Raw genomic sequence first — 23,220 nt, forward strand, 5'->3', positions numbered from 1 at the left:
AATCTCTGGACTTCTTTTCACCTAATGTGGGCCAGTTCTTTTTCAGCCTCATTTGCTAAAGGGATGTAAAAATAGCTGGTTTAGTTGTCCTGGGAATTTGGTATGTACTTGAGTATAGGAGAGTTTCAAGCTTTCCACTGAAGAGTGAATTGGCCTCTTCTACAGAGTACCAAGGACGCTTCAGGGAAGTGGAGACCCAGGCCTCTCCAGCCCTGTAGGGACTTGATGTTGAGATGGAACATCTTTGAAGCAATGTAGCTGCTGAGGCTCTATGAAGGGCAGGTTGACACCCACCAAGAATTTGGTAGAGAATATTAACTGGCTCAATTCTCCAAGACAGAGACTCCCAGGTCTACAAGATGCCAGCAGGATGTGGCTTCATGAGCTCTGGATAAACAGTTGATTCTTTTAGTTTAAGGCTTTGACAAAAGTGAAAATCCCTCCAAGAGAATAGCACTTTGAGCTCACTCACTGTTCACAGTAGAGAGAGATACAACCTAATTCAAACAAAAGAACACAGAACTGAGGGGGTGGGCTGGTGGAGGCACACTTTTCTCACTCCACAACTGCCTAGAACTAAGCCTTTTTTGTCTTTTGTGAAATTAATTGAGAGGCCTACGCCTCCTACATCACGGGCTTTGGGAGGCAACCAGTTATGCAGACTACCTATGCCCCTTGACAAAGACAAAAAGAACGCCCCAAACTACTAGGGGAAACTAGACTTCTTTAGAATAGGGCCTCTGGTGGGGTCCTCAGAATGAACAGATCCAACTGTAAACTACAGGGACCTGATGGGTGGATGGGTAGGGTGTGGACTGACTTTGGATCTTAGGCCTTCTTATGCCCCATCTCCAAAGCTCTGTTTGTGGTACACTGTGTGCAGCTTTGATTAGTTGCCTGTTGGATACTGCTATGTTGCTAATACTGTGGTTTGTTTCTCCTTGCTGTGAATTTGATGGCTTGTCGAGAAATCTGTTTTCAGTACAATTTTTGGTTAAAGCATTTTGTCAGTATTCCTGGTCTCTGCTTTGCTCCTTTGGTGAATGTCTTTTGAGGGTGATGCTGATGTTTGACTCTTTGTCATTGTGAAATCTGTACCTAATCTCTGGAGAGAAAAATCCCACTGTCTACTGTAAATACTGGAATCACAGCAAAGGATGTGGGGACTGGACTGCTTTTCTGTATCATACTAGCATTATTCTAGATATTAAAGAAATTTAACCACACAGTAGTCCAACGCAAAGTGTTTAAATAAGAAAATGGTCTCGGGCATCCCTGGTGGCACAGTGGTTAAGCATCTGCCTGCCAATGCAGGGGACACGGGTTTGAGCCCTGGTCCAGGAAGATCCCACGTGCCATGGAGCAACAAAGCCTGTGTGCCACAACTACTGAGCCTGTGCTCTAGAGCCTGCAAGCCACAACTACTGAGCCCATGTGCTACAACTACTGAAGCCTGCGCGCCTAGAGCCCGTGTTCTTGCAACAAGAGAAGGCACCTCAATGAGAAGCCTGCGCACCGCAACCAAGAGTAGCCCCCGCTCACCGCAACTAGAGAAAGGCTCCATGTGGCAATGAGGACCCAATGCAGCCAAAGATAAATAAATTAAATAAATTTGAAAAAAAAAAGAAAGAAAATGGTCTCAGTGAGCTTGACAGATCCATCTGTGTTAGAGACTCCACACACATTCGCATTGCCTGGCCTTTTAAGGGGGTAGGGGTTGATATACAATGTAGATACATGTCCCTCTTGCCACCTTTGTGATTTTCCCCTTTCCTCTCAGTTACCAAATGACCAAATTAAGATGAAATAATGATGACAAGATTCCTGTGACTAAAGTGATCCTATCACCCTCCAGGACGAGGGAGGTGAGGCAGACCTCAAACCAGGGTACGTTAGCCAATACAGACCCTGCAACAAACCAGAACAGCAGCATTTCTTCTCCAACTGCTCAAAGAGCTGGTGCCCCAGTCATTTCATTCCCATTGTAAGTGATACTAATTCCCATCTCCCCCCACTCATATCACCAGTAAAGTTTGAAATTATATAATTCTTTCCAATAAGAGCCCCAGATTGAGAGTGAGAGGAGGAAGGGAAATACGTTTTTGAAGCATCCAGAAAGGAACCAGAAGAAAAATTATTTAAAACATACAACTTTTTTTGGGGGGGGAGGATAATTTTAAACTTAGAAAAAAAGCTACAATAATAGTACAGAGAACTCTGATATCCTTCTCCCACATTCCCCAGTTGTTAACATTTTGCCACATTTGTGCTGTGTGTGTGTGTACACATTTTTTTTTTCTCAACCATTTGGAGTAAGTTGCAGACATCACATCCGCTGACCTCTAAATACTCCAGTGGGTATTTCTTAAGAACAAGGAAATTATCTTACATTACCACAATACAAATACAAAATCAGGAAATTCAACATTGCAGTAATATTATTATGTGAAACATAATTATGTAATACAGTCCATACTCAGTTTTACCAGTTGTTCAAACAATGTTCATTATAAGAATTTATTTTCCAGTTAGGATCTAATCCAGGACCACACACTGCATTTAGTTGTCATGTCTCTTGGACTCTTTTAATTTGGAAGAGGTCTTCAGCTTTCTTTCGTCTTTTATGATATGGTCATTTCTTTAGAGCACATTCAATCCAGTTTTTAAAAAAGAATTTCCGGGGACTTCCCTTTTGCTCCAGTGGTAAAGAATCTGCCTTCCAATGCAGGGGATGCAGGTTCGATCCCTGGTCGGGGAGCTAGGTTCCCACATGCCGCAGGGCAGCTAAGCCCTCGCACCACAACTACTGAGCTCCCGTGCTGCAAACTACAGAGCCCACGCACTCTGGAGCCCACATGCCGCAACTACAGAGCTCAAGCACCCTTGAGCATGCACGCCACAACTAAAGAAGAGAAAAAAACCCGCATGCCACAACTAGAGAGAAGCCCGTGCGCCACAACAAAGATCCCGCATGCCGCAACTAAGACCTGACACAGCCCCCCCAAAATTAATTAATTAATTAATTAAAGGGTTCCTTTAAAAAAAAAAAGAATTTCCATCCGTTTGCAGTTGTCTGATGCTTCACATCAGATTCGGTTTAATTTGTTTGTTTTGATTTGGGCAGGAATGTCATGAATGTGATATTGTGTCCTCAGTGCATCACATTAGCAAGACATGATGTTTTATCCCAGTAGTGGTGACACTAACATGGATCACTTGGTTAAAGTGTACCTCCCATCCACTCCGCGGCGTTTCTCCACTATAAATTTACTATTTTTCCCTCTGCAACTAATAATTTTGAGAAAGAGATTTTAAGCCTCTATAAATGTCCTATGGGTCATCAGGTTTTCACTCAGTAATTGTAGCATCTCTTTATTATTCTCATCAAGTTATTCCTATGATGATTGCCAAGTGGTTGGCATTCCACTGTAAGGAAGACTTGTTCCCTCTTTATTATCTATTTATTTACTTATTTATTACTATTATAGACCTCATAATAATTGGTTAAAACCCATTACTGTCATTATTTCAATGTTAAAATTGTCACAAATTTAAGCAGTAAGAGCCCCTTCAAGATGATTCCTGTGACCCTTTGACATAGTTCAAACATTTTTTGAGCACTCCCTTACTTTCTGGAACAAGAAGATATTCCTGGCTCATCTTCACTCTCCCCACCCCAACCCAAGAATCAGCCATTTCTTCAAGGAGCCCTGGTTTCATTAAGTAGAGAATGGTACCTGACTCAGTTCTAGAATCAGGAGGGAAGGCAAAGCTTGTTTTTCTTCCATTAACATATTATCTCAAAGGTTTTGGGTATCTGAGGTTTCTACTAAAGACTCTAGGCTTTGGGGCAGTGATTTTCATATACCACAGTTAGTTTAGAGACTGGTTATCAGTAAGCAGTCACGCCAGGTGACCATGGAACGCCATACACAGGATTTTCCCTTACCGTTTGTCCTGGGAGGAGCGAGGTGTGTCCTCGAGAAGATAAGGCAAATTCAGGCCTGCAAGGCCTCCAGGCGGCCTCTGCCTACCTGTCCAGGCCTTCTCCTCTCCCCTCTTCCAGAAGTGGTGCAGCTATATGGCTCTCTCAGTTCCTTCAGGGGCCGACCTCCCTCCCACCTCAGCTCACATTGGGAAGCCCCTCACTCTCATCCCTTCTCAGCCTCAGCCTAGTTTATTCCTACGTAGTCTTTCATCTTACCTCACAGGTCACTCTCTCAACAAAGTTGTCCTACATTGGCCCTCTACCCTCTCATCCAGATTCCCATGTTATGAGCTTTTATAGCACCCAGGACTTTTCCGTGGAGCACCTATCAAGGTTTTCATTACATATATTTATGTGTTTGGTTATTCATGTCTATTTCTCCCACTAAACTCTAAGCTCCGAAGCCAGAGTTCATGCTATTTTGCTCATCATTGTGTCCCCTCACCTAATAGCCTTTGGCACATTCAAGAGTATAGGTGGGGCTTCCCTAGTGGCGCAGTGGTTGAGAGTCCACCTGCCGATGCAGGGGACACGGGTTCGTGCCCCGGTTACCAGCAGGTGAGCTTGGGAAAATTTTAACCTCTGTTTCCTCATCTGAAAAGTAAGAATATTAATAATTATGAACTTTCACTGAGCACTTATATGAATAGGGTTAGTATCAATATTAAGTGGGATAATACATGTCAAGTGTTCTAAACAGTTCTACTTATGAAGTAGATATTTCCCCCATTTTACAGATGAACCTTTGATCCATTTTACTCATGAAGAAACTGAGGCTCAGAAAGGTTTCTTTCCCAAGATAATACAATTAGTAAGTGACGGAGCCAGGACATGTATTCACCCAATTTCTCCCTTAACTTAAAAAGTTCCTTCTGACCCATTCATTCAAGATGGATATGGAGGCAACACAGCCAATTTTGCATTGACTGAGGGAAAAAGAGAAGGCTTTCAGCAGGTTGGAGATCATTTTGGGCAGTTCTGGATAAGTGCATAAGTTAGGACACTGGGTTCAAGTGATAGACACCTACTGGAACTAGCTTAAGTAAAACACATAAACACTATACTAGAGGATATACCAGTGCTCCGTGGAACGCAAGGGCAAGAACGCAGCGACCTCAGGAAAGGATTTGAACGAAGGTACAGCTCTCAGATTTCATCTTCCACTTCAGCTTGGAACCTGTTTTCTCCTTTCCTGTATTGTACATGGTAGAATAAAGAGCCATGAACATCTTGCAAGTTTATAGGTTGCAATCTACTCGTTTAGTCCCTGAGTTTTCATTTTAAATTTCCCAGGAACAGCCTTTGGCTTAACCTGGATGAGATGCCCATAAAAGCAGAGCCGCACAGCACAAATACGGTTGCTGGGACAACATCTTTGCACCCCCTTCTCAGGGGAGAACCAGTTACAGGGGTAAGCTGGGTGACAGCTCAACAGATGTACATTAAAGGAAGGAAGGCTCTCATTGTCAGAGTTTAGATTTTCCTCTGCCCTTCCCCACTTTCCAGTTTTGTTAATATATCTCATTTTCTCCTCCATAAAGTATCGATCCTACCATTCCTCACATTCTGGGAATAAAATAATTTACTTTTGGGGATAGAAAGAAATTTGAGAGACCATCAGGTAGGTGCATATATAAACCTCCTAAGAGGTGACTTTTGACCAATTTTTTAACAACGCCAAGAAAAGTAAATCTCACGGTCACTGGTACCTCACAATTTTGTTTACTATGCCAAGAAATTCCTCTTCACAAGAAACTAATTCCTTCTGCTGTATTTAAGTCCATTTCCTTTCTCAGACTTCACAGAGTGGTACACAGCTCATCAGAATTTGCTTTAAAGGGATTATCAAGCCTTTGAAAAATCCCCTCGGCATTCTCTTTACCAAACTAAAAATTACAGCCACTTTAATCCTTCTTAAAGTATATCTAGTTAATATAGTCATGAGGTCAGTAGAATCATTTGTATAGAAAAGTATGAATATTAATCGCTGGCAGCTCTTCTCTAGACCTGCTCTGTATATCTTATTATAGAGGCTAAAACTGAACACAGTACTCTCCAAATCAGGATAAATGATAAGTAAGGGGCTAGGCTGGAGATGGTGGGGGAAGGGATTCAAGAGGCTTTCACTGAATCCCTGCACGAATTGCAGCTGAACCTCCATGGACTTGAAAGGTTGTCCAGCAGCTACTTGCTCCACCAGTCTCTGCCATACTCTCTTTGTGGGCCAGATTCCTTAGACTGTTGATTCTGCTTACCTGTGGCTCAGGATCAACATACTGCCTTCTCTGATACAGTACCACCCAACTGACTGGCTCAAGTCCCACCCTCAGTCCAACCAGCTGTGGATGGGAAGGCAGGTCCATCCAGGCCTGTGAAGAGACAAGTACAAAATGAAATTTTTCTTTCTTGTGTATAATGCACAAGATACCATGACAGCAATGACTGCAAGGAAGCTTTTCTTACATATCTTCTCATGGTCCCTTATGAATCACCTCATAACACGTTTAGAATGATTCCATTTCTTAATCTTCGTGCCAAATTTTCATGATCACTTAATTCTGAAGATTTTCTAATTTTTTTTTACTACAGCTATTTAGAAATATGCTTTAAAATATCCAAATATATGTAGTAGGAGCGGGATTACTTCGAGTGGGATTACTTTATATATACATATTTTCCATATGTATATGGAAAATTTTGTTTCAACATTACCTAAGGAGGTACAGATACAAATCTTCAGTCATTGCTAGTTCATTAAATTTTAGTGGAATTAACTGTCTTGTCAAAGTTTTCTATTGGAAATTCTGTGCCCAGATAGTTTTTACGGCTCTACCCATTCCTCCTGCTTACCACTTGACATTATTAATTTACTCCTCCCTCTTCTCAGGTTTGCCCAGGCTGGCTCAATGCTATCAGACGGAAGCCGTTGTGAAAGGCTTCAATCCCCTATGCTCCCATGATAAAGCTGTGTTACTGTGGGAAAGGAGATAAGCTAATACATGGTGCTATTTGGGGAAGGAGGGATTTTTATCTAAAATAGCTATTTTAGTATTTCATCATCTTTTTTCAGGAATGTTAAAACAATGTTCATAATTTATAGGCAACATCTGAATTTTGCAAAACCTACCCTCAAGTTCTCCTAAATAATTATAAACACTTGTACCAATTGGATATTCTCATATACTTTTCAAATTAAAAAATAATTGACTCTGATGACAATAATCACACCTAAAATGCTAAAAGGAGAGCACAACTAGGTCCTGTCTCAACATACTCTTTGAACAACACTAAAGGACTGGGTCGCTAGCTTCTATTATGTTCCCTAAGGTTAGTGCTTAGCAGAATTTTTGTTGGGTTAAAATACAAAATGCACATGTAAACCACCCTAAAAGGTGAACTTTTTGTCCAACTTTTAAAGAACTGATTGTAACCATGCAAAAACATGACTAGATGTGACCTGGAAGGCAATTCTAAAAAATGAAAATAGTTGTTTTAGTTTTTTCTTTAGGATATTTAATAAAAATATTTTCAATAGACTTTTTTAGTTGAACACTAAAAAAACCCCCAAACTTTCTGAAAGTTTGAGTAACTACTTAAATGAAAAAGGTCTTCTTTATCATTGACCTCATCAGGACCTCGAAACTCTTCCAGCTACTGAAAAGTATGCTGAATGGTTGCTTCCTCTCTCTCATCAGAGGGAACATAAGAAAAAAAATGATAACAGACTTTACTACTCTGGGCATGTTAGGTAAAATGCCCATTTTTTTCAAAATGTTAACCAGACTCGAGATGAGTCCTGAGGTTTTGACTCCTAAAAAAATGCTTGGAAACTTGGGAGCTATGGGATCCATCCCAGGCACTCATGGCTTCCTGGCAAGAATGGGCCACAAAGATCTGTTTTGCACAAAGTTACTACTCAGGTTTAATTTAGCAGAACTGAAAAAATTTTAACCACAAAGCTTACATTTAAAAAGAGATACATGTAAACAGAATCTAAGAAATACCCTAAGGAAGAGCAAAACACTTTGTCTCCGAGAGAGGAATAGCAGAAAGAACCCAAGGAAGTTAAAAAAGTTGGCACCAATCATACGGTTCTCAAGGGTAGGAAATAATAGTATTGGGTTAAAATTATATTGGAATTTTGGATCTGAAAACGAATTTACAGGTCTAATCCAAATCCCTCAATTTATAGACGATGAAACTTGAGGCCCGGTTATTCATTCAACAAACATTTATTATGTGCCTACATGCTCAATGCTGGAAATACAACAATGAACGAGACAAGACATGGTCCAAAGAAGGAATGTGACTTGCCCAAATTCACAAAGCAAGTTAGCAACTAAACGGGCTCTTTGCACTCAACTCCAAATTGTCTAATAATATACAATCTTTTCTGCACCTGAAAATACACTAAGCATTTGATGGAGCTGTGCAAAGATTTTCATATACAATTGATGTAATAACATTCTGTAATTAGGTATAAATATATATTATATTGAGTGTTAAAATCTACATAAAATAACAAGTTTTTAAACTAGCAAATGAAATGGTAATTTCCTTGGAAGTGCTAATTTCTAGCTTATTAGGTATTCCATGTGCGAATTTTGACAACCCAAATTTTGAAATTTTTGAATATGATTTCTGATTGTACAACTATGACTCTTACTATATTCTGGCTCCTTTGAATTCCAACTTTCATGCAATCTGTGTTCTAATATTTTAGTTATTTTCAGTAAATAACTATTTTAAAAGATTCTAACCATTAACCAGTTTACCCACCTTATTCATTCATAGCTTAACCAGCATGGTAACTTTAGTGTATGTAATATAATCAGAGATACAGCTCTTAAAATGTCCTGCACTGGAACTTATTTTTCTTTTTTGGCAGCGCCACACAGCATGCAGATTGTAGATTGTAGTTCCCCCACCAGGGATCAAACCTGTGCCCCCTGAAGTGGAAGCCCAGAGTCCTAACCACTGGACCGCAAGTGAATTCCCTTTTTAAAAAAATATTTGTTTTTGGCTGCATTCGGTCTTCGTTGCTGTGCATGGGCTTCCTCTAGTTGTGGCAAGAGGGGGCTACTCTTTGTTGTGGTGTGCAGGTTTCTCATTGTGGTGGCTTCTCTTGTTGCAGAGCATGGGCTCTAGGCGCACAGGCTTCAGTCGTTGTGGCACGTGGGCTCTAGAGCACAGGTTCAGTAGTTGTGGCGCATGGGCTTAGCTGCTCCGCGGCATGTGCGATCTTCCCAGACCAGGGATCGAACCGGTGTCCCCTGCGTTGGCAGGCAGATTCTTAACCACTGTGCCACCAGGGAAGTCCCGAATTCCCTTTCTTTGAACTCATTTCTTTAAAAGAAAACTCATGTACCTCATTTCAAAATGAAAAATGGCACCTATAATAGGATAATAAAAGGGAACGTTAAGAGTTTGGAACCAATCTTTTGTTGTTGTTGTTTTTTTTTTTTTGCTGATTTAATAACCCTAAGAAAGCAACAGGGGAGTTCTCTAACATAGGAGAGGATAGGAGCCCTACTAGAAGCAATACTGCAGCCTCAGAGTTCTTTAATTAAAACAATCCAGGGCTTCCCTGGTTCAAGCCCTGGTCCAGGAAGATCCCACATGCTGCAGAGCAACTAAGCCTGTGCGCCACAACTACTGAGCCTGCGCTCTAGAGCCCGCGAGCCACAACTACTGAAGCCCGCACGCCTAGAGCCCGTGCTCCGCAACAAGAGAAGCCACCGCAATGAGAAGCCCGCGCACCGCAACGAAGAGTAGCCCCCGCTCACGGCAACTAGAGAAAGCCTGCGTGCAGCAACGAAGACACAACGCAGCCAATAAATAAATAAATAAATAGATAGATAAATAAATAAAATTTTAAAAGACGGCTAAAAAAAAAAAAAAAACCCAAAATCCAAAAGAAAAGGTGTAACTTACTGAAATAAAAAGGTTTCGAGACACTCCTGATATTTGAGATATCCTGACTGGATATTTCAGCACCTCTGAGAATCAATAGTGGGGAAGATGAGGGGATTTGTAAGCTACGTCTGCTATACTACCAACATTGCAATATGGAGCTCTAAGGTTGATTTTCCATCCTCAGACTCTACAAGGCTCTCCTACTGCTGCACTTCTTTCCCCTGGCCATTCACTCCGTTATTATTTGTGCTTCCTCCCTACATAATAAGCTCTACAGAGGACAGGCACTGGATACTATCCATCTCTGTATCTTACCTTGAATCACAGCATATAGCTGATATTCAATAACTGTAAAATGAAACCAGAGATGGTAATCAGAATTTAAAAATTGGTAACACCTATCCTAATTCATATATCCGCACTCTGAAACTAACTGTAATAATAAAAATTAAAACTCCATCAGAAACATATGGTTCTACTTCAAATATCAGGGAATCTTAAATGGCAGGGCAGGACTAAGAATTCTGAAAGGTCTAGTTACACAAAAACCCACGGTGCATGCTGCTCTAAAAATATCAACCACTTCTTTTTCAACAGGAAAAATCAATTTCAAGCCTCAGATAATGAAAGATAGAAGAAAATTGTCAGAAATAAAGGAAACATTAAGTGAAAAAAAAAATGACAAGATAATTTTATCTCTGGATTAAGACTTACTTTAATATACCTAATGTATAGTACTTCATATAATTTATTAATGTCATTTTCTATAGGACACTGTAATTAATTCAGTGACATCAATATTGACCTCATACAGACAAAGGGTGAAAGCTGGGTTTTCTTGTGTACCAGATACAAAACATGTGCTGAAGAGTTATCACATGCAACAGTTGTAAGAGATCAACTTTAAGGATGACTCCAGTTTACAGTAGTTGCTTCACACGGTTCTCCCTCAAGACTTGGATGTCACCCAGTGTTGCCAGGTTTGTGCACATGCCACCTCTGGCTGGCCTGACTACCTCCTTTTGCCAGCCCCACTTTTGCCTGTTTTACTGCTGCCACTGCTAGATTTGCCAGATGATTTTGAAGAGAAGAGTCTTGTCATGAACTCGGAAACATCAGGCAATTCATGATTGGAATTCAGCATATTCATTGACTGCTCCATCTCCTGTGGGAAGACAAAGCACAATGGTATGAAAGGCACGTGTCATTTAACAACTAACACTTCCCTTAAGGAAGGAGGAGAGAAATAGAACAGGTAAAAGGTACTGGTTCTGAGCAATGATGTAATGTCATACCCAATAGCATTTCAGAAACCATGTTTCATGCCTCCTTTATATCACTAAGCATTTCAATCCTTAGTAAATGTCCGACAAGTGGTGCCTGGGGTTTGATTCAGCTTATGTTTTCATAAAGGGCATTTTCTCGGATAATGGACATATGTGATCATATTCCTGCCACCTTATTTTGTTTTCCAATCAGAATGCTTTCTTATTGTTTTAACAAGTGTTTTCTTAAACTCATGCTTTTTCTAGATGCATATAACCAGAATATCAATCTTTAACCATGTATCAAGGTATCAGAAAAGTCTGGAAGGTAACTGTAATATTTCCAAGACTTGATTCCTAAGGGCCTTAGTAGTAAATCTATGAATACTGTATGACTTGGGTGACCTCAGTTACAGCATCTAAAGCAAGCAACATCAATGTTAAAATGTTACAAACAGTCACTGGCAGGACCTAAGGACACGGCACTTTTATTTTGAGGTTCTTGTCCTCCCCCTTACTGAGCCAACAATCTATAAAGTACTGTTCCATTTTTGACAATATTAATGTAATGTCTGCTTCATTTGAATTGTATGTGACATTCCAAAAGTGAACTTAAAATTGTATTAGTTCGGACATGAAAAAAAATAGCAAATACTCTATTATCTATTGTTTAAAATTGAATTTTTTGTTCAATTATTAGCTTGGACTTTCTCCCCAAATGTAGAATATATACATGAGTTTTCAGGCAGAAAGCACCTTTACAAATACAGCCAGGAAAAGAAACATTATGTTAACATGCCCTAGTAATCAAGAATTAAATGTTTATTTTAAATATAACAGGTCTTGAGTCCCCGCAAAAATATATCATCAACTCTATTTTTGAACCTGTTCAATTCTGAAGCTCTTGAATGAACAACTTTTTACACTGCTTACTATATGCAAAGCATTTTGCAAGAAATGAATTTTTAATCCCATGTGACTTCTAATGTTTCCTTCTACTGATACCACAGAGAATTAACTGCCTTAACAGATACAAGGATATAGGATGTACACTTTCTAACCAACACTGAGGCAAAGATGCCAAAATTTAGCAATAAAACATTTTGAAACATCATAAAGCTTTCTTTTTTCATGAAGCTTTTTCTGCCATTCCAGCTTGGGATAAGTGTCTTACCTTCTACAGAACTTAATCACCTAGTACCTCAGCAAACATTTTTTATTTATGTATATCTTATTTTTCCATTTAAACCCACACATGCGCACATACACACTCACACAATCCTCTGATGGCAGGAAGAGTGCTTTATAAATCCATTCTACTTCCTACATTTAACTGGACTATGAGCTTGTTGACAACAGGGATGACATATAATCCATTTTTGTATCGCCTGTATCCAGAACCTAAAAATTGATTAATAAATGTTTATTCAGTGATGAATAAAGTGTAAATACATATATATTAAATACAATAGAAAAACCTGGAATTCAGGAGATATTTGTTGATGGTTTTTGGGTGGAAGAATAGATAATTTTTTTTTTTTTAATTCTGAAGATTTTATACGGAAGCAAATATTTAAAAGAGACAAAGTGGTGGCACTAAAAATTTGAAGCATCTTACTTGGCAACTCCTCTCCCCTTTGCCAAACAGTATGATCTTGTGGTAGAGAGTTTGAAAACCACTATTCTGTTTTTCTCCCTTGGTCTATCCGAATTTCTTCTGTGTGTCTAAACACATAAACTAAATGTGTACTCTGAAGAGTTTTGTAAAGTAAAGATAGATTATAAGAAGCTACCATTTTGCAAAATATTTGGATTAGGTATACCAGAATTATTATGCTTTTCAACTATTAAACAAGCGAGGTGCAAAGAGGCAAGTACTAAGCAGAATGTTTTAACTATATGAAGAGACCCAGGCTTTTATCAGGCAGAACCAACTGAATTTATCTGGTCCAGTGGAAACAATTAATTAAATGTCAGGAACATAATACTGTATCAACACAACCTGTAAATGAATTTGGCTTGGTAATTAGGATAAAGCTGAACAAACCCAAGCCATTCATCCACAACGGACAGACCAGGCATCAGAACATGGCTCAGTCATCTTACCCGCCTCATGTCAGGATCACTTGTGTTGACCACTTTGGGCAGAAGCACAAATATCAATAATGGAAGAACCATCATCATAACCTGTGAAAGAAAAAAATTCAGAAAATGTTTTTCCTACTTAACTGTAGAACAAAATCTGCACTTAACAACCAATGATGGAATTAAATATTGTAAACAGAATAAAACTAGCAGCCACCACTTCAATTCTACTGAACGAGCCCTGGTGACAGCAAGGTGCTCCTCGGTATCTGACTGTTGTCATATAAGAGTCTTACCTATAAGTGTGTGGACTTTATATAGACAGCTTGCTTCACATCTGTGCTTCCTATCATTTTGCAGAGTTTAGAGTTTTATCTAACACAAATAGTTTGCAAACTGAACTATTCATTCACTTTCTTCAGTCTGCAGTCTGGCATTGAGATTGGTGATCCTAATGGCCAGGTGGATCCACAAGTCTTTCCAGATGACTTGTGGTTCTTAGAGAAAACACCACATCCCCCCTCTAACGTACAATATACCACTAGGCAACTACTACAGCAGACAAGTTTTAAAAAATGACCTAGGAGCTTCTACCACTGCGTATGTTCCCATGGGATTTCAGAAATGAGAACATGGAAGATATTTCTCAATTAGCTTTGGAGTCTCATCACTAACTTCGCCCATCCACTCTACCCTCCTGCCTCTTTATGCCTAACTGCAGATTCCAGGTACTAATTTATTCCTCTCAAAGGATGTACAGCCTGAAACATCCCTATTTGTGTTCTAAATAGCTATCAGCAAGAAATATGATCAACATCTAGATAATTCTAAGGTAATAATTCAACTTTCAAAAACAGCAAAGAAAAAAAGTCAAGCTGTTTCTAAATATGCTATTAGTATTTTATATTAGTGGATACCATAAAATCGTTTCATGAAAATACCAAGTACTTAAATTACTACAGAATAACTTCTCTGTTCATAACACATTTTAAAAGAAGACTTTGTAAAAACCTTACTTGTGCCATCAAGAGGGGAAATTTATTAAACGACGGCACATTCATCAATGGACTAACATTCAGGTAGTATGAAGGATGAGATAGCTAGCTCCATGTGTGACTTACCACATACTCTTATTCTATTTGAATTTTAAACATAAGTACTTAACTAATTTCTGCTGCACATTTCAATGTCAAATCTACTGTGCCATTCTCACTACTATCTTTTTCATTATGTATTCCCAAAGCTACTATTTTCATGAAATTCATGAACTGTTCACAGTAATCCTTTGATCCAACAATCTAACTCTAGCTTTCCTTTCACAGGGGTTAGAATTTTTCAACTGCCTGGAAGCAAATTACAGATTAGTAAAAATACTTTATTGTAGCCTGATACATACCATTGGGTTCATCAGAAAGTCTGTCCAGCCCCAAGATTCCCTTTTAATAAAGTAAGAAGGTGGGCCTGAAGATTTCATTTGGAGAGGATAGGGCAGTCTGACCACTTCTGATGTTTTGATGTAATTCACATATCTCGCTCTGATAAAGCAACATGAAAAAAGCATCAGTAATCCTATTAAAAGCATTACTAGTTAAAAGAAATGCTTATAATATATTAGCAATGCCTTATAATTACCTTTAGCTTTTTCCAAAATGCTTTGGCGTCTAAACTTTTGATCTTGAAAATCTGATCAAAGTAGCTTTATCTGTATGTCTAAAATACTTAGCAAAATGGAGAGGGAGAACACTAGATTTGGAATCAAGAGACCTAGTTTCTAGCTATAGCTCTGTTATTACCTTGGCCTGTGGTCTTAAGTTCTTAACTTTTCTGGTTATATCAGAAGTTCTCCTGGAATTCTTCTAGCTCTAAAGCTCTTTGATTCTATTTAATAATAAATTTATTTTGTTATAAATATACAAAAATGCTGGAATTTTTTTTTTTTTTTTTTTTTTTTTGTGGTACGCGGGCCTCTCACTGCTGTGGCCTCTCCCGCTGCGGAGCACAGGCTCCGGACGCGCAGGCCCAGCGGCCATGGCTCACGGGCCCAGCCGCTCCGCGGCATATGGGATCCTCCCAGACCTGGGCACGAACCCGCATCCCCTGCATCGGCAGGCAGACTCTCAACCACTGCGCCACCAGGGAGGCCCTGGAATTTTTTTGATTGTCTGAAACATGCATTGTTGAGTACACCTAATTTTAAAGGGTATTTTGCAAGAAAAACCTAATGATTTAAGAAAGTCCTGCAACAGTGCCATAGGTAACATTACATTTTTACCAGACATGCCAGTAATTTTAATCACCCATGTACAGACATATTCCAGTTTACTTTTTGAAAATTGCCTCCCCTATTTTTTCTATCATTTCCTTCTGGAACTTCTATTAGACACATGTTAGATCTTTTCATTCTTTACTCCACCTCCACATCTTGTTAAATTCTCACTTTCACAGTGTCCTTTCCTTTATCTGTATTGCTTTCTGGGTAATTTTTCTGATCTGTCTTCCAGCTCATCAAACCTGTTCAGTTGCTTAGTATATCCACTGAGTTTTGTATTCCAAAGCATATACTGAATGTAAAAGTTCAATTTTATTCTTTTTTCAAATATCTATGGCTTATTTTGGTATTACGGTAAAAGCATTTCTTTTATTTGTTTAAAGCATTTTAAATATACTTTAAACAATTTTGTAGTCTATATCCAATAAGCCTACTATCTAGAGTTCTCAGAGGTCTGATTCATCTGCTGACTCCATGTACATTGTTTTCTTGGGTATTTTATAAGTTAAGTAGACTTTATTTTTGCATGGGACTGGACAGAGAGTTATGCATTTGTCTCTGCCAGGAGTGGGGGATTATGACCAGGGGCCATCTTATTAATTGTTCAGATTGCAAGTTTCTGGATCATGCAAGAATAAATTCATACCCAAATTTCAATGAGGGTGTGACTATCAATTTTCAGGATAGATTTTTCCCTCCAAAAGCCAGGGCCAGGTTGGGAATCTGATCTTTTGGATTTCAGGCCAAGGGTCAAAGGGGGAACCAAGTCTTAGATCTAATTCTGACCCCAAGCATGCCCAAGGCTTGCCTCCCACCTACACACTGCTAATAAAATCCAAGGCTTTTGGTGAGAGAATAACAAAACCCCCAGGTAGGAAAGTAGTTTACAGTTTATCCTCTGAAGATTTCCCTTACTTTTTTGGGAGCTATACATTTAAAAGGAAATGTTTATCATGCTTTACCCAGCATTTCTAAAATTTTTCATTCTGACAAAATGTCAGAAATATAAGTCTCACATATATCTGAAACTAACTTATGCATGCTTACAAAATATTGGTCAAGAATATTAGTATCTTATATGGATCCCTCTTTGTTCTCTACTCTGTCCTCCCCAATTATTAAAGTGATAAGGGCCTTGTTTTTTTACCTATGCTTCAGGCATCCAATCATCAGGAATGGATCTGAGAACATGAATCCAACTGCTGCAACCAGTCCTTAAATACTAAAGCAGGAAGTACTCTTTACCCAAAGTGAAAAAGCAAATAAAACTTTATATTTAGAAAAATATTTCTAATTGCTTAGACTACTTTACTCAAAATTCAAAGTAAAAAGAATAAATAAAAATAAACTATAATTTTTAATCAACAAGTATCCCCCTTTAACAACTTTCATTCCCTCCAGTATTCAGTTTTGTTTTGTTTTTTTGCGGGGCCAGGCCACACGGCTTGTGGGATCTTAGTTCCCCAACCAGGGACTGAAGCCGGGCCCACAGCAATGAAAGTGCAGAGTCCTGACCACTGTACCCCAGGGAACTCCCAGTATTTTCAGTATTTTAAAAAAACTTTTAAACCTATATAAAGTTCATATGGTAAATCTACAAACCACCCCCATCTCCAAGCCTGCAATACTAAAATACATAAAAAGCCATGATAAGGCCTTTACAGTTTAGATTTTAACATACTAGAGTTTTATACATATATTTAAAAAAACTTTTATGCCTCTAAAAAGACATGAGAAAGTCAATAGCTAATGTGGTTCAGTTACTTTGGAACAATCCATTTATTACATCAAAAATATTTATAAACATATTTGCAAGGTATTACCTTTAATTCATGCTCCACCTTGCTCTCAATAGCCAACAGCAAGAAATATTAGCATTTGGACAAAGTAGAATATTCTAAGACTATTTAATTTCAAAAATAGAGGGGAAAGTAGTTTGTTTCTAAAGAACGTGTTTTTAGTATCATCACAGTATTGGTTTCGTAATAATACCAAGAATTTAAATTACCACAGAATAACCATCTCTGTTCACTACACATCCTAAGAGGAAAAAGAACACTCTATCAACAGGAGCTGACTTCGCTGGACTAATATGCAGCTGATATTAAAGGATGATGCAGCTCAATATATGACTCACTATTTTAATTATAGCATATTTACACATTACACTTTAAAAACTTTCAATGACCAAAAAAAAAAAAACAAAGGAAGAGGGAAAGCATTTTAGGAGTAAACGCTAACTCAAATATAAATATTACAGTACTAACCGAACATCTCTCTTATGTCAGCTCAATTTGGGGTCTCTACAAATCAACCTAAATATGCTAGGCACATAACGAAAAGGTCAGTAGTAAAATACAGCTCCTCTAACACCCAAATTATTTTTGCCTTTGCATGACCTCTTCTTTATTACTGCAACATGAAGTAATTCTTTGATAGCTCAAACAAAGAAGAGACATTACCATTTAAAACTGTTTGGTATTTGTCAATTACACCTCAATAAAGCAAGCAAGCAAGCAAGAAAACTGCTTCCTATACTTTCTGGTCAGATTAGACTAAAGAGAGCACTATTGGCATAAGACTAATAACAAATAAATAAATTGGGGTTATAAGAGCATAAGGCTGAATCTGAACACTGTGGACATCTACACAACTGATTCTAACTTCAAATGGGTTTGTGGTATTTCAGGATCAGAGCCTGAATTAGTACAAAATTCTTTTCACCTCGACTTCAAAGCATGTGTTCATCTACTTAGAACTTCTGAAACTTTCCTAGTCTTCTAGCCTCTAATACTGTACTTTTCTTTTTTTTATTATGATCCTCACTTTGAAGTAAACTCCATGATGCAATCTACCGTTTTCCAAAGAAATACTAAATTTCCATTGCACACTAAATGTTCCAGACAGGAAGAACTATAGAAATTTCTAGATCAACGTACTATCAAATAGATACTAAGAGGTACCATCAAAATATCCCAATGACGAGTATTTTCAACTTCGAAAAGTTAAATTATTTCCAATTTTAATAATCATATTTCAATTAAAACTTTCACAGTGCTTTTGCTCCTATAGTAAGTAACCTTACCTCTTCTCTGTATAATCATATTAGGAGCTTAAAAATAAATATTAAGCCAGAGCAGGAGAAAGTTCAACTGTACAATATTATCAATGCTCAGATTAGAACATAAGGATGTTTTAAATATTTTAAGGAATACCTGTAGTTTAAATAGGAAACTTTCCAACCTTAACTATAAATTCTAAAAGGAATATATATAATGAGGTATTCAGTAGCCTAGCCTTTGGTAAAAATTAAATCAGTTGTTCTCACCTCATTTTGCCTTTTGAAGTGATATCTACTCGGACAGGATCAAACCTGTAAGCTGGAGAAATAACTTCCACTACATAAGATCCAGAAGGTATATCATGAACCACAAAACTCCCATCTGTCCTGGAACAATGAAATTATCATATTTAGTCACTTCTGATCAATAGCTTATTCTTTTCTTATGTTTTAAACCATCTGTTAACTCCCAAACCAACACCTCCCAAAATGACAGTCAGAGTAATTAGCAAAAAAAACTCCCAAATTGGCAAGAGTTGTCCCACATTTCAGCTTCCATAATTAACACTGCATGAGTTCTGAAAACGCCCCAGACCATTCCACAGAGACATAGAAAGTACTTCTATTCCTTCTGTGGAATAGAGATGACAGGTGACAGGAGCACAGGTCCAATTCTAAAGCCATGTCTTCATTCAAGGGAATGAATAATATATGTCATTCCTACAAGATTAGGGGTCCAATTTTGTAGATCCCCTCCAACAATTTCTTAATTAAAAATGGCCTTTTTTCCTAGTTTTAATTTGCATTTTGTTTTCTTTCCTTTTTTTCTTTTATACGGAAAAGGTAATTAAGTAGTTTGTTCCACTTGTTACAAATAGTTCCCATCTACCTTGGTTACTTCTTTCTGGGTATGTAGAAGTTTAAAATGTTTATGTAGTTAAAACCATCCACCTTTTCCTTACTGCTTTCTTCTAAACTTCTAGACTTAGAAAACCACCCCATCAAGAACTGATAATTTCATGTTCACAGACCAAAATTAATTTGTTTTGCTAATGAGAAACTGCCATTCTGAGGAAAAAGAAGTTTCTGTTTCAAGAGAACAAATGGTTCTAAAGGGACTGCCTTTATCACAGAATTGCCAGTCTCACAATAATGTTAAAATAATGCTCCTTAAATCATTAGGCTCTTTCACAGTTAAAGGAATAGTTGATTCTGTCACATCCACAATGTTTACTAAAAAGTAAGAGGAGAAAGTTCCTTACTACTTCAAAGTACACACTAAACCGAAACAGAATCGAAGTGCAAACATCAGGTTAACTTACTCCAGAGCTGGATGTCTTCTATTTGCCCTTCAGATCATTCTCCACCCTTCTCTCCCCACAGCAGGAAGAGAAGAAAATGAGCTTAGTATACTTCCCCCCCCCCCACGAGAGGCCCCTAACTGGCTTTGTCAAGGGACACAGCTCCTTTCAAGGCAGTTCTTTCCTCTGTTCTAGGTTCCAGTAACCTTTAGTTCCCCGCCTCCCTTCAGGCTTAGAGGTGACAATAGCCTTGAGGTTGTAAACTCTGGAGTACTGCATAATCTGGTTGTTTCCCTACACCATGACTACCCTGGTTAATCCTTTCATTTAACTCTCCTAGAATTATTCTAATTATTCAGTTTCTTGATGGGACCCTAACTTAATGAATTTCAAAACACTTTCCTAGGTCCAGAAGAAAGAGAATTAAGTTAATTCCAGCACAACACAAATAATAGCAGAACTAATGGTGTAAAGAAAAAGCAAATATATTCTTCCTCCTAAGGTAAATATTTTGCTTTAAAAGATAACATAGACATTGTATAACGAAATTTTAAAACTTGGCTTTTAAAATGTACGCTACAATACAATGACCTCGTTGGACCCTGATTTGAAAGAACAATCACATAAAACTATTTCTAAGATAAGTGGGAAAACATAAAAATGGACTGGGTATTAGATGATATTATGGCATTATCATTTTTTTTGTCAAATCGATAATGGTACTGTGGGGTTTTTTTTTAAGTCCTTATCTTTCAGAGATACATAGTAGTGTTTTTACAAGTGAAATTATATTATGTTTAAGATCATCATATTTAAATATTCCAGAAAGAAATTAATGAGTTGCAGAGGATATATAAAATCAAACAGTAAATTGTCATGGGTTCCTAAGCTATTCTGTTTATTTTAGTGTATGTCTGTAATTTTCCATAAGAAAAAGTTCAAAAAATTACAGTATATAATCTTACGTATGCATAGCACATAATTTCAAAAAACTGAAAACTACCTAAATGCCCGCAAACAGAGGACTAGATAAATAAATTATGGCTTACATACACAGTGATGAGAGCAAGAAGTGGCATGGGAGTCCTCAGTTGAAACTCCCCTGATCTCCATTTAGCCAAGTCCCAAGCCACCTCCAATAAACACAGTCAAAATTGCATGTTACTTATGCATAACAGGTACAAGACAAATTACCTATCCCTCTTCCAAAAAGGGTGCCACCATAAGCTCTTCATATTAATTCTCAATTAACCTTTCTACATACAAATGAAACAACATGAAATGGTATCAGAAGCTGCTCACAAAATATTAAATGAAAAAAAGCAGGTTACAAAGCACTGTATATTGTATATCACTATTAAAAACGTAGGTCATATGATTCCAAAGAGATACAATAAAATGTTAAGGCTTGTTATCTCTACTTTGTTTATATTTTCTTCAATAAACATATCACATATACATTATTTTCAAATAAAAAAATGTTTATTTAAAAAAACTGTATACTGCAGAAGAAAAAAGAGAGGTCAAATGGTTAATTATGGCTAATTTTCTAAAGCTTAATGAGTTTTATTATTAAAAGTTCATTTATTAGGGTAAAACTTAAAGAATGCCCTAATGCCAGATTTGTAATAACACACAGCACTTTAAAAATGACTGTAAGCTTGTCACTATTTATTAATCTGAGGTTGAAATTCTCATTCAAAGGCACCTGGATACTCTGAATATTTCCAAAACAGATTTAGAATTAAATGTCCACACTTAAATTGTCTGGTTTTCAGATACCACTTGCTGGTATACAAACCTACCAGAGAAACGCTTCCTTTTTACCAAATGAATTTTCAGTTCAAAGTTTCACTTTCCAAGCAGCAATTGAAAAATTTAAAACATTATACTTGTGCCTAGACATCTGAAAAGCAGGCTGCTGCAGAACTGGACTTGCTAATAAATCTACCACGTCTTTTAATATAGGCTCACATCCTATTTCTACTAACAGCTAGAAAGGACAGAAGGGAGTAAGCAAGCACTGTGGAGTCTCACATAAATGACAATAGTGATGTCGCAAATCCCTCCATGAATTCAAGTGTAAAAAAGAACAAAATCCCACCTCCAGGCAAAAAAAGGTGCTTTGATTAGGGACTTCAGGGTCCATTAATTTTAGAAGCAGCAACATTAGCCTCCCAGTCTGTGTCATCACTAGAAGCCCTGTGGGCTTTGAGAATTCCCACTTGCTTAGTATCTTTCTACACAATATGAAGCTACCAAAAGACTGAAATGAATGCAAAAAGGGGCCAGATTCCAGGGAAACGAGATGAGATGCAAAAGAAAGAATTCAGCAAAAGACAAATAAGGGGTCCATCTGTGCCCAGGGCCCGGGAGCGGTCGTCCCCATCCAGGGCCAAAATGGAGTTGAAGATAACCGACTCCACTGCTCCGGGCCTGGGACGAGCGCCAGCCATCCTCATTTCTGAGGTACGGGACCGGGAAGGGGAAAGCGTCGACTGCCTCGCAAGGTTCACCCTCGGACAGCGACGTCATCAGGTCTTGACACTCAGCTCCCCTATGGGGAATTCCCTTCCGGCTCCCAACCCAACCGCTTTCGCGATGCCCTCAGGATGCTCACTTAAGAAAGCCAACGTGCTCTTCTCCATCTACCAGCACTCGGGCCGCCGAGATCCAGTCCTGGGGCTTCACACCAGGAACAACCGCACGCCCCTCAATCTTGAAGCGATCTCCGATACTGACTCCACTCCCTCCTGACCCCTCGGAGGTAGCCCCAGACACCTCCGAGCTCTGGGCATCCCCTGAGAGCATCAGCAGAAGGAAGAAAAAGAAGCCCCACACAGCAGCCGCCATGACTGCAGCTCTCGGCGCTTAGGCTGGGAGCCCCGGAAGCCCTCCCCGTCTCTCGCCGTCGCCGTCTCCGCAGGCTGATGTCGTCATCCCTGCGCGCCGGGTTCGGGCACCAACTGTGGGCTCAAACCCGAGCGCAGGAGTCTTAGCTAATCCACTTGCGAGGCGGAAGTGTTGCGGCTACCTCCGCGCGCTCTGGGTTGGAGTGCGGTGTGAAGAGCGCCGCTTAAGGGGGCCGCTCACAAAGTGAAAGTGAGGTGTGTTGCTGTGGCCGCCGGGGGTGCTGAGGACCTCACGCGAGTGAAAGATGATTAAAACCGAGAGGAACGGGGATCTTAAGTAGCGTTTGCAAATGAGGCTCCGACTTAGGTAGAAACAAGTCCAGAAGAGAGCGTTTAAAAAGCTTCTAGAGGGCTTCCCTGGTGTCGCAGTGGTTGAGAGTCCGCCTGCCGATGCAGGGGACGGGTTCGTGTCCCGGTCCGGGA

At 38.8% G+C, this 23,220-nt stretch overlaps 1 protein-coding gene across 1 annotated transcript; it reads right to left on the minus strand.

Moving 5' to 3' along the window:
• Positions 1-10,594: 10,594 nt before the first annotated feature.
• Positions 10,595-22,799, minus strand: EMC7 (ER membrane protein complex subunit 7). The gene is made up of 5 exons (XM_081228598.1): positions 22,506-22,799; positions 18,852-18,971; positions 14,651-14,789; positions 13,276-13,356; positions 10,595-11,069 (listed from the first exon to the last, which is right to left on the minus strand). Exons 1-5 carry the CDS (start codon positions 22,736-22,738, stop codon positions 10,917-10,919), a joined length of 726 nt encoding a protein of 241 aa, XP_081084724.1. The 5' UTR covers positions 22,739-22,799; the 3' UTR covers positions 10,595-10,916.
• Positions 22,800-23,220: the final 421 nt, after the last annotated feature.

The sequence above is a fragment of the Mesoplodon bidens genome (assembly GCF_964165515.1).
Source record: "Mesoplodon bidens genome assembly, chromosome: 3".
Lineage (NCBI taxonomy): Eukaryota > Metazoa > Chordata > Mammalia > Artiodactyla > Ziphiidae > Mesoplodon > Mesoplodon bidens.

What these genes read in the sequence shown, in the direction of transcription:
- EMC7 (XM_081228598.1), bottom strand. Translation starts at nt 22,738, where the DNA reads ATGGCGGCTGCTGTGTGGGGCTTCTTTTTCTTCCTTCTGCTGATGCTC. An exon ending in GAGCACGTTGGCTTTCTTAA is followed by an intron (nt 18,972 to 22,505) that starts GTGAGCATCCTG and finishes TCATTGTTCCAG; the next exon opens with GACAGATGGGAGTTTTGTGG. An exon ending in GTGATCCTGACATGAGGCGG is followed by an intron (nt 11,070 to 13,275) that starts GTAAGATGACTG and finishes GTCTTCCCACAG; the next exon opens with GAGATGGAGCAGTCAATGAA.